The 12,584-nt window shown below is 48.7% G+C and overlaps 1 protein-coding gene across 2 annotated transcripts; it reads left to right on the forward strand.

Annotated features, from left to right (window-relative positions):
• Positions 1–7,031: 7,031 nt before the first annotated feature.
• Positions 7,032–11,874, forward strand: Adra2a (adrenoceptor alpha 2A). Of its 2 annotated transcripts, none has more exons than XM_026781649.1 (2): positions 7,032–8,731; positions 8,824–11,874. In XM_026781649.1, exon 2 carries the CDS (start codon positions 9,112–9,114, stop codon positions 10,501–10,503), a length of 1,392 nt encoding a protein of 463 aa, XP_026637450.1. In that variant the 5' UTR covers positions 7,032–8,731; positions 8,824–9,111; the 3' UTR covers positions 10,504–11,874. The 2 variants fall into 2 exon arrangements, with proteins under 2 accessions (XP_026637450.1, XP_013203567.1); XM_013348113.2 differs by having other exon boundaries at positions 7,032–8,694.
• Positions 11,875–12,584: the final 710 nt, after the last annotated feature.

Here is a 12,584-nt window from a genome sequence, read left to right on the forward strand (position 1 = left end):
TGCAAATTTCAAGATGTCATATATATATATAATTTTGTAAATATACCACAATTTCTTTATCCATTCTTTGGTTGAGGGGCATCTAGGTTGTTTCTAGGTTCTGGTTATTACAAATAATACTGCTATGAGCATAGTTGAGCACATTATCTTTGTGCTTTTCTAGGCACAGAGGATGCTGGGAAGAAGGGCAGAGACACCGGGAGATGTGGAAGATGTGATTATCCTTTAGGTATATACCCAACCACAGTATAGCTGGGTCTTGAGGTAGATCGTTTCCTAATTTTCTGCAAAATTACCATACTGATTTCCAAAGTGGTTGTACAAGTTTGCATTCCCACCAGCATTGAAGGAGTGTTCCCCCTTACCTCACATCCTCTCCAGCATAAGCTGTCATCAGTGTTTTTGCTCTTGGCCATTCTTACAGGTGTAAGATGGAATCTCAGAGTTGTTTTGATTTACATTTCTCTGCTGGCTAAGGATGTTGAGCATTTCCTTACGTGTCTTTCAGCTATTTTGAGATTCATCTGTTGAGAGTTCTCTGTTTAGGTCTGTACCCCATTTTTTTTTATTGGTTATTCTTTTGATGTCGTTTCTTGAATTCTTACACGAGGAACTCTTAAAATTCAGCATAACAGAATGACTGATTTAAAAATGGACAATTTAAAATGGACAGCTCATGAGATATGTGGGTGGCAAGGGAGCTGGAAGGAGCCATGGACATCAGTCACTAGGGAGTTACAAACGAATAAGAAGCGTCTCGTGCCTACTGAAGCATCAAAAAGAAAACTACCGATGGTTGCTGATTGCTGGAGGAAATACAAAATGTACAGTCACTTGGGAAGATGATAAATTATCTGCAGGTAGCCTCCAGCCCCAGCCACCCTGACACAGCACACTGCTTTCCTTGCTTCTTGCTCTTCATCCTGCTGCCAACACTTCCCAAGATGGAAATGCTGGGCCAAGGGGGCGAAAAAGTAAAACCAAGAACCTACTCTCCGTGGAGTCTTCCCTCATTATCTGGCCCACAGAGGACCCTTGTCTAGCTCCCTGGCCACAGAGATGGAGTTTCTCCACTTTGTCATTTCCTCACACCTCCCTCTGAGGACAGATTTCTTTAATTTTTGCTTTTTCTTCTTAGTCTGCTTACTGTTTATTTTTTAGGCTGTCACTTTTGTGTTTCCCAGATGTCTTAGTTGTAATGCTTAGTGTATGCCACTGGGATATTTGGTGGCTGTTGCAGGATTTTGAAATATCTCTATTTCGTCTCTTATTTCCACTTGATTGGACAAAAAGTCTTGAAGTCTGATCTTAAGAGTGTTATCATTTCTGGATTTTTTTTTTTTTAAAAAGAGGGCTGGAGAGATGGTTCAGAGGTTAAGAGCATTGCCTGCTCTTCCAAAGGTCCTGAGTTCAATTCCCAGCAACCACATGGTGGCTCACAGCCATCTATAATGGGGTCTGGTGCTCTCTTCTGGCCTGCCGGCATACACCCAGACAGAATATTGTATACATAATAAATAAATATTTAAAAATATTAAAAAAAAGATAGGATCTTACTAGTTAGACAAGGCTGGCCTTAAACTCAGATTTGCCTGCCTCTGCATTATGAGTGCTGGGATTAAAGGTTTGTGTCTCACTACTTTTGTTTTTCAGAAAAGCTCAGTTATATTTTGAATATCTTCAAGTCCAACAAACTTTCCTCTCAGCGTTCTTAGGGCAGACTAAATTACGTTTTGTGTGTGATTTCCATCAGTGGCTCCTGCTCACTGAGATGCTAAGTAGTTTTACCATTAGAGCTCTTGCATCCATTTATTCCAGACAAGGGTTGTGATTGTACAGAGTGGAAACCACTGGAAGGGTAAAGTAAGGAGTTGTGTGGGCTGTGGGCTTTGGGGTCACTTAGACTCGAAGGAAGAGAAAGAAGGGACCCACCACTCTGTTCCACAGCTGTGAAACTGGACACGGAACCGGGACAGAAAGTAGTGGCTTCTTCCCTAGGTGTTGAGACTCTATGGCTTTTTATTTTATATCTATTAACCTGTGCTTTTGCTTAACCCTCTTTTCTTTGTTAGGGGAGGAAGAGAGGAGGAAAGGAGAGAAAAGGAGATCAAGAAAACAGAGTACGCACCTGCTCCTTAGTGATCAGTATGAAGTGTTGTATCCACCTTGCTCCAAAGCCATCTCTGCCCCTCAACTGAACCAGATGTCATTTACCTGTATCAATCTATTTTCTCCTCTGTTTTCAGTAGAGTTAGTGCCAGTGGAGTTAGTTTGTGGAAGGCACCTTGGAAGCATCAGTCTGTTTATCCAGCTTGTTTCCTCAGCTTTATCAGCTGGATTTCCCTCATGAGTCTCAGAATTGACCAGTGTTTGTATTTCTTTTCTGGTGTAAGGAGCCGCATGCATTTCCTCCTTTATTATGAATACTTCAAAACATCAGCGTTTACTCTCTTACCCTTCACACACAAACCTAACAAAGATGTGTTAAGCCTATTAAAACTGTGTTTCCCACTTGGATGTTTATTTTGCTTAACTTTATATTTCTAGTGCTGGTTTATTAACAATCCTTGCTAAGACTGACAGATTGCAGGATCTATTTGCATTGGTTCCATGAATATTTTGACTAATAAAGAAGATAGCATTGCTATATAAAAAAAAGATAGCCAATGTATATTTTGTAACCCAAAGTCTGAGCTGAGTATTTTCTATGCATTCAAACATTTAATCTCCATTTAAAAGCATGTGTGAGGTGTATAAAACTATTTCCTGTTTTCCACATGAGGAAACGAGGACTCAGAGAAGTCAAATAAATAGTTATTAAATGGCAGAAGCAGGGCCAGAACTTATTTTACTCTCAAGTTCAAAATATCAATGTCTTACTTGAGTTGCTACTTAGTACCTTTCAGGCAGGAGTTTCTTTAGCAAAGAAGGGTCTGTTTTTGGTGGTGTTGACTAAGGAGAATGGATAAAAGATAATTTAAATAGTCATAGTTAGGTTCATATTTCCCTCCCTCCCTCTTCCTCTCCCTCTCTCTCCTTCTCTCCCTCTCTCTCCATACATGCTTCATGCACATTGTCTCCATGGTTTCCTTGAGCAAACATGAAGGGTGACTCACTTTACCTAATTAGATTAATGGAATGTTAGTTTAAGAGTTATTACTGTCGGTGACAAATGTCTACTTTGTACTCCTGGGCTGGTGCGTCTGCCTCACCTGTCAAGTGTGAGAACAAATAGCCACTGCTTCCTATAGTCTAGTCAGGGGTTGCTCTTCCTCATGTGTTGGGCCAAGCAGGGTCATTATTGCTCGGCTTGTTGGGGTGGGGCAGGCACTTATCTGAGGACTGCCCCAGACCCTAAGGTAGGTGATGGTATGCTTTGTGTGTGCACACAGCTCTTGAGAGTTACTCTCGTGGAGACACAAACACTGGCTTCAGTTTCCAGGCTGCCTAATGCTTTAGAGAGCGACAAAGGCAATGGTAAGGCTTATTGGTTTATCAGCAGCTGCAGACATCTGGCATCAGACATGACGGATGGTGGAGGCACCTCCACACACACCCCTGGAAGAGGCCTTTTCCTTCTGGTGGCTGTCAGCTTGCAGTAACCATAGGATGCTCACAAGCTTCAGCACAGGAAAAGTACGATGGAGGAGTTAGGTAAAAGCTCAGAAAAGTGATAGACTTCCCTCTAGTGAGTCCTGTCTCCCTCTCATCAGCAAAGATGACAGATGTTTGTGATTCCAGCTGTGTGCACAGCCTGAGCAGTAGTTGAGAACATTGTGTTCTACACCTGCTCATCATGTTCAGAAGGGTGAGAGTGTTATGTTAAGTTACCATCTCTCTGGGGGGAGGGGTTGGGTGGCAGATTTCTATTTGAAAGCTTTGACCCTGCCTGGGAGTACACGCTAATAGGTGTGCTGATTTTTCCTTAGACAATCAGATCTTCTAAAACAACAAACAAAACCCCAAACCAGAGTAACAGAGGTCATAATAGTGCTCTCCCCACTCAGCTCTCCATTTCTGTTAAATTGAAGTTACCATCAAGTTAGTGGGTTAATTATTTTACACTGATGTAACCAAATTTCTGACAGAAACCACTTCCTAGGCTCACAGTTCGGGGGTTTGGTCCACAGTTACTTAGCCCCATGCCCTTGAAGGAAAGAATATCATGGTAGCAGGAGTGTGCTTGCCAGTGCGAGAGAGGGACAGGGATCAGGCATACTCTTCAGAGGCATGTTAATTATGCTCCTTGTTGTGGCCAGAAGCCCTTCAGGGATGGAAGGGTTTATGCTGGAAAAAGAGTTCATGGTGGGTGGCAGGAGCAAGAGACTGCTTTCCTGGTCACATTACCCACAATCAAGGAACAGTGAACCGGAAGTCAGGCCCAGCTGTAAAACCCTAAGGCCTACCCCCAATTACTCACATCTAATGAAGCTCCACCCCCTAAAGGATCCACAACTTGCTAAGCATTACTGTCAACAGGGGAGGGCAAGGGTTCAAACACGTGGCTTGGGCCTGTGGGAAGCTTTACCAAAGCAAAAAAACATCTCTCCCCGTTCCCCTTGACTTCCTTCCTTCAGCTAAGTCTCTCATTTCTTTGCATGGCTACAATCTTCCAAAATAATGCTTCCAGCTTGAGATCAAGCTGTTGACACAGATTTTTTAATCAGGCTTTAACAGTAGGACTGAGAAACCAAGGGACATTTGGGTCTTGTTTGACATTGAAACCCAATGTAATTCAAGGACAAACATTGTTTAGCTTAAGTAGCCTCCACTTTTTGGCAAATCATCTGACACAATTTGAACAGCTCTGCCAACTTAAATGTTCTTGGGGGAAAAATAAAAAAAAAAAAACCACGAAGAATATATCCATGAATTAGTTCGTGTAGTAGCTGGATCCTGATTTGGGACTGAAGTAGTAGCCATCTTGGCAGCCTACCTGTGGGCTAGTTGTTGGTAGCTCAGTCAGATGCGGAATTCATTCTTTCATCTCATGAGCATTTAGAAGGTGGTTAGTGTGTGCTATCTGTAGTGCTTACTAAATTATTTACGTTAGAAATGCTAGTACTAAGACCCCACCTCAATCCTAGTGAATTGGCATTCTCAAGGGGTCTGTTCCAGAATATTTATTTGGTGGTCCTGGGCGTGGAACCCAGGGCCTCATACAAACTAGACATCCCTACCCCAAGAAATGTGATTGTAAGCATCCTTCTTCAGGAGTGCCCTAGGAATAAAAGGTAAGTCCCCTGTGTGTGTGAATGTGTGGGCCTGAGCCTACTGTGTGTGTGAGTGTGTGGGCTGAGCCTATTGTGTGTGTGAGTGTGTGGGCTGAGCCTACTGTGTGTGTGAGTGTGTGGGCTGAGCCTGTTGTGTATGTGAGTAGGCCTGAGCCTACTGTGTGTGTGTGAGTGGGCGTGAGCCTGAGCCTACTGTGTGTGTGAGTGAGTAGGGTTATTCAAGTTAATACTGATACCCGGGAGAGGAAGGATTCTCACCTCTTTATGCTCTATATCAGAGAGCATGAGAAATGTGCAGTCTCCCACAGAGTATGTATGGTGTTGTGTCAGGACAGCGAGCATTAGATGTAGAGTGAGTGACACACTGCCCCACATGTGCCCTGCATGCCCCCATCTCCCGAGTACTGGGTTACAGGAATGCACTGCCCCACTTAGGTTGTACAGTGGTGTGGAGGATTGAACCCACGGTTTCGTACATGCTAGTGAAGGACCCCCACCCTGAGTAGCACCCATAGCTCAACATTCTCTGGATGAGTCTTTGCCGGTCTTCTGAGGGCACAGCCTCAGTTGGTGGAATGGTGGTGGAAAATTCTTGGGCTTACATTCAGGAAACAGCCCAGTAAAAGGCTGACAATGTACTTAGCTTTTCGGACCTTTGTTTTCCCCATTTATATAAGCAAATGATTGAACAAAATAGTATATATATCTTATAAGCTGCTTAGCATTGTGCCTGGCCTGTGGTTTTTGGTATTTATTTTTACTAATAGTTATTGACCTTCATGGGTATGTCCACGGAGGGATCTCCCTCAAGCACCAGCCCTGCTGTGTGATCTGCTTCAGCTCCCGCGGGGTCTGCACCACCACTCTAGAGTCTGCACATCTGAGATCCAGGCTGCGATTCTCAACCTGAGCGCATTCTTTTTTGTAGCTTTAATTGGCTTTATAAAAATCTTCACATAATTTGGATACTTCCTGCTGCCCACTTTCAGTCACATTTCCAAATGAACACATTTGCAATGTCTTGCCAAGAGGCTCGGAGCAGAGATGTAGGAGACGACAGGGAACAAGAGTCTCAACAGAGAGTCCCGGGACAGTTAAGTTAGCCTTCTTGGTTTTCTTGAGAGTCTGGGAAAGTCTCAGCAAGAAGACAGGAGCAGAGGCTCTCTACTGGGGGAAGTATTGGGGAGTAAAGGTGCTGAACTCAAGAGACATCTGAGAAATACTTAGCATCGTCAAATGCCATGTTATTGGTCAGGGATGAAACCATCAGCTGGAGTTGGAACTGATGGCCTAGGTCATTCATTTAGCCCGCAGTCCTCAGCCAGACCTGAGCCTGCTTGGTAATGTCACAGCTTGGAATCTAGGCTTGAATGACAGCATATGGCATTTGATTTGGTAACCTCTGAAGTATGACAGATGTTTCTTTAGGTCGTATGGCCACCCTATTGACATTTCCTGCTCTCCTGCCTTCACGATCTGCCTGCTGCTCATCTGGAGTGCAGATGGCACAGTGAATCCTGCGCTACCGACATCCAGCGTGCTTGGAAACCTCGATCAACTCCCATGCTCCTGCATTCTAATCAGAGAGAGCATGCAAATTCCCTCTCTTCCTTGGCTAGCACCCTGCCCCCACTGAAATGTTGTTCAGGTTGTGTGTGTGTTGGGGTGTGAGGGAAAGGTACATGTAAGTGGGGTAGAGTTTAACTTAAAATTTTTTCTTTTAATTGTACAAATGTGTGAGATGCTGTATGTTAATTCAGTTTTATTCACAACATGTAGTGACCAGGGAAGTTAATATTTCTATTTCCATAAACATAAAAAACATTTTTGATTAACAAATAATTGTGTACATTTGTGGACTACAGTGTGATGCTATAAGACATGCACACAAAATGTACCGATTTAAACAGCATGATTAAGGCTTACATCTACTGATGATGTCCTGACGCTCCTCTTTTCTAGCTCTTCATAAAATATCTGTGCCTCAACAAATGCTTCAGGGTTCCCAGCAGTTTAAAGCCAACAGAGAGGAGGGTGCAGGATTCCCTCGCCATCTGTAGAAGGTTCGAGCCTCACTCTCGTTGGAGGTAGACACATACAACGCGAAGATTTCTGCAACATGATACAGTGCAGTTTAAAATCTTGGTTCTTTTTGTTTTTTCTATTTTTCGTATTGAGCTTAGATCCAGATTTGCCCCAAGACAGAAGATACAGGAAAGGACTAGAAACTGGAGCCTGGAGCCTCAAGTCGCTGCCCAGCCGTGACGTTCGGTGGCCAGCAGGTGTCAGTGCGCTCTCGTTCTGTCACGGCTCAGGGCCTACGCCTCCAGGACCCTTCCCCACTGCCCTTCAAGGGGGCGCAGTGCAGACCCCAGCCCACGAACGTCCCGCAGATAGCTCTAAGGCTGCAAGGATATGTGGCTTTCTCTTCCCCAATATGAATAAGTCAGGCCTGGTCCGCTCACACGCGGCTGTTGTCCATTCCGCTTCAGCGGTTCCATAGGAACCTGCACATGCTTATCTCTCCAGGATCTTTTTCAACCCGGCCACCACCAGGAACACCTGCCTGGCTGGGGCGGGGCTGCTTCGCCAGCGACCCCTACACGACGCTGCGGCTCCGTCTCCTAATTCGGGTCCCAGCACCCTGGTACCCTTTACGGCTAGAACCCAGTTAGATCGGTGTACTGTCTGCTGGCCCGCCCGGAGCTGCACGGCCAACTCCCAGCAGGGGCCGCTCCCCACTCCTTAGGCTCTCTCTTAAAGCCCCTTGTTCACGGTACCCGCCTTCCCAAAAGGCCAGTACAGCCTGCGAGGCAGCGCTCTCTGGGGTCCGACGCGGGTGCGGGCTCTAGACCTGAGTAGGGAAGGCGCGAGGGGCGGAGGGCTTCCCACGTGGGGGCTGACGCTGGCTGCTCGGCAACGCCGGCTTCATCCTGGGACTATAAAACCAGTGCACAGTAGAGCGGCGGAGCAGCGCTTCTGTGCAGACGCCCAGCGGCCGGTGCACGCCGCCCAGCCACCCCAGCGCCTTCAGCCCCAAGTCCTGCTAAAACTCCAAAGGTCTTCGGACCCCTGCGGGTCTGCTGCACTCAGAGCCCACCCAGTTGGCGGTTAGCAGCCACCCTTGCCTTGGCCGCGGCTTCCGGAGAGTCAATCGCTCACCTAGCTTGGCCCTGAGGACGGGAGGGGGGTGCCTTCATGCGGCCCCCACACCCTTCATCCCGCCGCTGCCGCCCCCCCGAGCTCAGTGAGCTGCGTCCCAGCCCCAGCAGGGCGCACAACTTTGGAAGTCCCGTGGCTCTCCAAGAGGAAGCAGAGTCTGCGCCCTCGCCTGAGGTCCGGCCCAGCCCGCTCCACCGCGCCTGGGGGGCAGCGACAGAATCGGAAATCGCTTCGAGGGTATAAGAAGACCGACCTAGGACCCTGAACCCTCACCAACACCCCTTGGCTGCCTTTTGGGGTAAGACTTCCTGCTTTCTCTCAGCTCAAGAGTCAAGGTATAGATGTCTATTTAAATACATTTGTATAATTTTCTGACATCTTTCCAAGTCATCAGGCCACTGATGATTTCTTTTCTTTTTTCTTGAAGAATTAAATCTCTAACTGCCAGCTGGCCCTACTCTATCCTGCCTCTTAGAAACAAACTTGGCTGTGTTGGGGAGCTGGAAAAGAGAAGGCGCCCACCCGGAGCGGTGGACCAGCCCGTGCCAGTTCGCGGGCATTAGTTTATGGACAACTAGCAGTCCCCCAGCTTGGGCCTTGGTTCCCTATGTGAGGCACGGCGGGACGGTCCGCGTGCCGGAGGAAGAGGAGGACCCACGGACGCGGGGCCGGAAGGCAGCTGGCAGCAGGCCCAGGAGAACCGGCACCCGCGTTCATGTTCCGCCAGGAGCAGCCGCTGGCTGAGGGCAGCTTTGCGCCCATGGGCTCCCTGCAGCCGGACTCTGGCAACACGAGCTGGAACGGGACTGAGGCGCCCGGGGGCGGCACCCGGGCCACCCCTTACTCCCTGCAGGTGACACTGACTCTAGTGTGCCTGGCTGGCCTGTTGATGCTGTTCACGGTGTTTGGCAATGTGCTGGTTATTATTGCAGTGTTCACTAGTCGTGCACTTAAAGCGCCCCAAAACCTCTTCCTGGTGTCTCTGGCCTCAGCGGACATCCTGGTGGCCACGCTGGTCATTCCCTTTTCTTTGGCCAACGAGGTTATGGGCTACTGGTACTTTGGTAAGGTGTGGTGCGAGATCTACTTGGCTCTCGACGTGCTCTTTTGCACGTCGTCCATAGTGCACCTGTGCGCCATCAGCCTGGACCGCTACTGGTCCATCACACAGGCCATCGAGTACAACCTGAAGCGCACACCACGCAGGATCAAGGCCATCATCGTCACCGTGTGGGTCATCTCGGCCGTCATCTCCTTCCCGCCCCTCATCTCCATAGAGAAGAAGGGCGCTGGAGGCGGCCAGCAGCCGGCCGAACCAAGCTGCAAGATCAATGACCAGAAGTGGTATGTCATCTCGTCGTCCATCGGTTCCTTCTTCGCGCCTTGCCTCATCATGATCCTGGTCTATGTGCGTATCTATCAGATCGCCAAGCGTCGCACCCGCGTGCCGCCCAGCCGCCGGGGTCCGGACGCTTGTTCCGCGCCACCTGGGGGCGCCGATCGCAGGCCCAACGGCCTGGGCCCGGAACGCGGAGCGGGCCCCGCGGGCGCCGAGGCCGAGCCTCTCCCAACCCAGCTTAACGGTGCCCCGGGGGAGCCCGCGCCCGCTGGGTCCCGCGACGGGGATGCGCTGGACCTAGAGGAGAGTTCGTCGTCCGAGCATGCCGAGCGGCCCCCGGGACTCCGTAGACCCGAGCGCGGTCCCCGGGCCAAGGGCAAGACCCGGGCGAGCCAGGTGAAGCCGGGAGACAGTCTGCCTAGGCGCGGACCTGGGGCCGCGGGGCCTGGGACTGCTGGGTCCGGGCCTGGAGAGGAGCGCGGTGCCAAAGCGTCGCGCTGGCGCGGGAGGCAGAACCGCGAGAAGCGCTTCACGTTCGTGCTGGCAGTGGTCATCGGCGTGTTCGTGGTGTGTTGGTTCCCGTTCTTTTTCACTTACACACTCATAGCGGTCGGCTGCCCCGTGCCCTACCAGCTCTTCAACTTCTTCTTCTGGTTCGGCTACTGCAACAGCTCCCTGAACCCGGTCATCTACACCATCTTCAACCACGACTTCCGCCGCGCCTTCAAGAAGATCCTCTGCCGCGGGGACAGAAAGCGCATCGTGTGAGCGAGTGGGATGTGCCCTGCTTACAGACGCTTGTTCGATGCAGGGCCCGGGCTTCGAGGGGGCGCGTCTGTGCATGCAGCCCCAGCACTTTGAAACCCAGGACCTACCTGCTCCGTGTGTTATCTAACTAGGAGGGAGCCCCGTGGTGTTTGAGGGCACCTTTTGCTACATGTGTAAAGTCTGGCTGAGAGGGACACATGCGCCTTTTGGTGGTTGCTTCGGTTGCTCTCCACCCACAGCCATTTTCTAGGGGCTACCCCGATCAGTATTGTTTCCTAAAGACATTGCCACCCTCTCCACCAGTCTGACTCTCCCAAGCTCTTCAGAGCAAGCGCAGTACTAGAGAAGGCATGGCTGCCAAAGGGTTAATTAACCAAGGTTTCCTAGCCCGGGCTAATTACCACTCCCCCAACCCCCCTTTAAAAACCCATTCAGGGCAGCCCTGCCTGCTCTCCCCACCCCCACTGTAAATATACATTATTTTTGATATCATACTTTGAAGTCTTCAGTGTTGGCATTGGTGTGATGTTGAAATCATGGCCGTGGAGATGCTCTCCAGTGGCTAACCTGGTCCAGACCAAACTCCTTCGCGAAGCAAGCCCTTTTCTAGTATTATGTCGCTGTCAGTGCTTTTTACCAGTAACTGGTGACAGTCCCTTGGACACAGACCTGCTTTGAGATTTCCCGACAGGAAAAGGGTTTCTGTTCATGTTCCTCCCCCTCCTCCCGCCCGTGCCTGACAGCATAATTGCCTTTTCCTATGTAAATATTAGAGCGATGGACCAAGACAGAAGGAAATGAACCTTCCGCCTTGCATCAGCCCTGTGTATGAAGCCATTATCTTCTGAGGCACCACTTGCCCCAGTAACTCACTTTGAAACGGTCTCTGTGGATCCCCACTACTCTGGGGCCAAGGCTTGAAGAAGAATATGTGTGTTTCTAGATTGTATGTGTGCCGCCCCTCCCCCAGAAAGAGCCATCTAAGAGGGAATCTTTTAGCTGCTGATTTTAGCCACACAGAAGTGGAAATTATGCGGAAGAAACAAACCTGATACAATTTGCACAAGGTAAACAGTGAGAAGACAAATGGGCCTGCCACACTGTACAGTGCCAACCCCAAGAGCTCTTAGGTAGGAAAGTGTTCCCTCCCCCCTGCTTTTCTGGCTGAGATCATGCCACTAATGAATTGCCAGAGTCAGGGAGGAAGGCAGAGATTTTGTGTTTACAGCAGGGTTTCTACTTATTTTGGGTGGATAGGAAGGCCTGTGCTCTGATTTAGAAAACTAAATGTCAGCACTTGTTGCTTATGACAGTGGATTTTTTTTTAAAAAAATAAAGTTTACAGATCAAATGTGAAATAAACATGGATTAAGTGGCTCTCCTGTCTGGTGATTGAAGCTTCAAGTCTTTGAACTCTGGGATTCCCTATAAGCTACACATTGTAAATTGTCTCAACACCCCTGCACCATATCAAACTGCAAAGCGTGTGTTCCTCCCATGCCAGCCACGAGGTGACTGTTCTAAGCATTGCCTTCTTGAATCTTTCCAAGAGCGCTGTGCGGTAAGTTCTGCTGTTAGTCCCATTTTACAGGTAAAGAAACAGAGTGCACAGGGCAACTGGCTTACCCAGGGTTAAACGGTATGTGAGTTCATCATATTCCATTTCATCTGGTTGAAGAGTCTGTGCCCTTAACCCCAGAGTTTCCATAGTTGTGGTGTTGACACACCTCTGAATGTAAGTGCATTGCACACACAGTGTAGAAAGATATCCTGAGTGTGCAATATGCACGTACCTGAATTTGTCTATATGCCCCAAAGCATTTATCTATCCCAAAGTGTGATATGAGCATATGAAAGTCTGGAATACACTTGAAAAAGTACATCGTACGGTAAAATGGGCTAACAGCAATGCTGAGCTTGCTAGAGGCACCTACTACTATGTTAGTTGGTGGCTTAGATTCTCTACAGAACATGCATCCTTGTTGTATGTCTCTCGTGTCAACATCTGCCCTTCGCTTCTGAGGGGTCGAGACCCTCACAAAGAAGGTTATAGATGATAGTACTTTAATTTGCCAAGAGCC

This window comes from Microtus ochrogaster, chromosome 8, assembly GCF_000317375.1.
Source record: "Microtus ochrogaster isolate Prairie Vole_2 chromosome 8, MicOch1.0, whole genome shotgun sequence".
Taxonomy (NCBI): Eukaryota; Metazoa; Chordata; class Mammalia; order Rodentia; family Cricetidae; genus Microtus; species Microtus ochrogaster.

Bases quoted from the DNA above. Each gene is read 5' to 3' on its own strand.
- Adra2a (XM_026781649.1), top strand. From the start codon at position 9,112: ATGTTCCGCCAGGAGCAGCCGCTGGCTGAGGGCAGCTTTGCGCCCATG.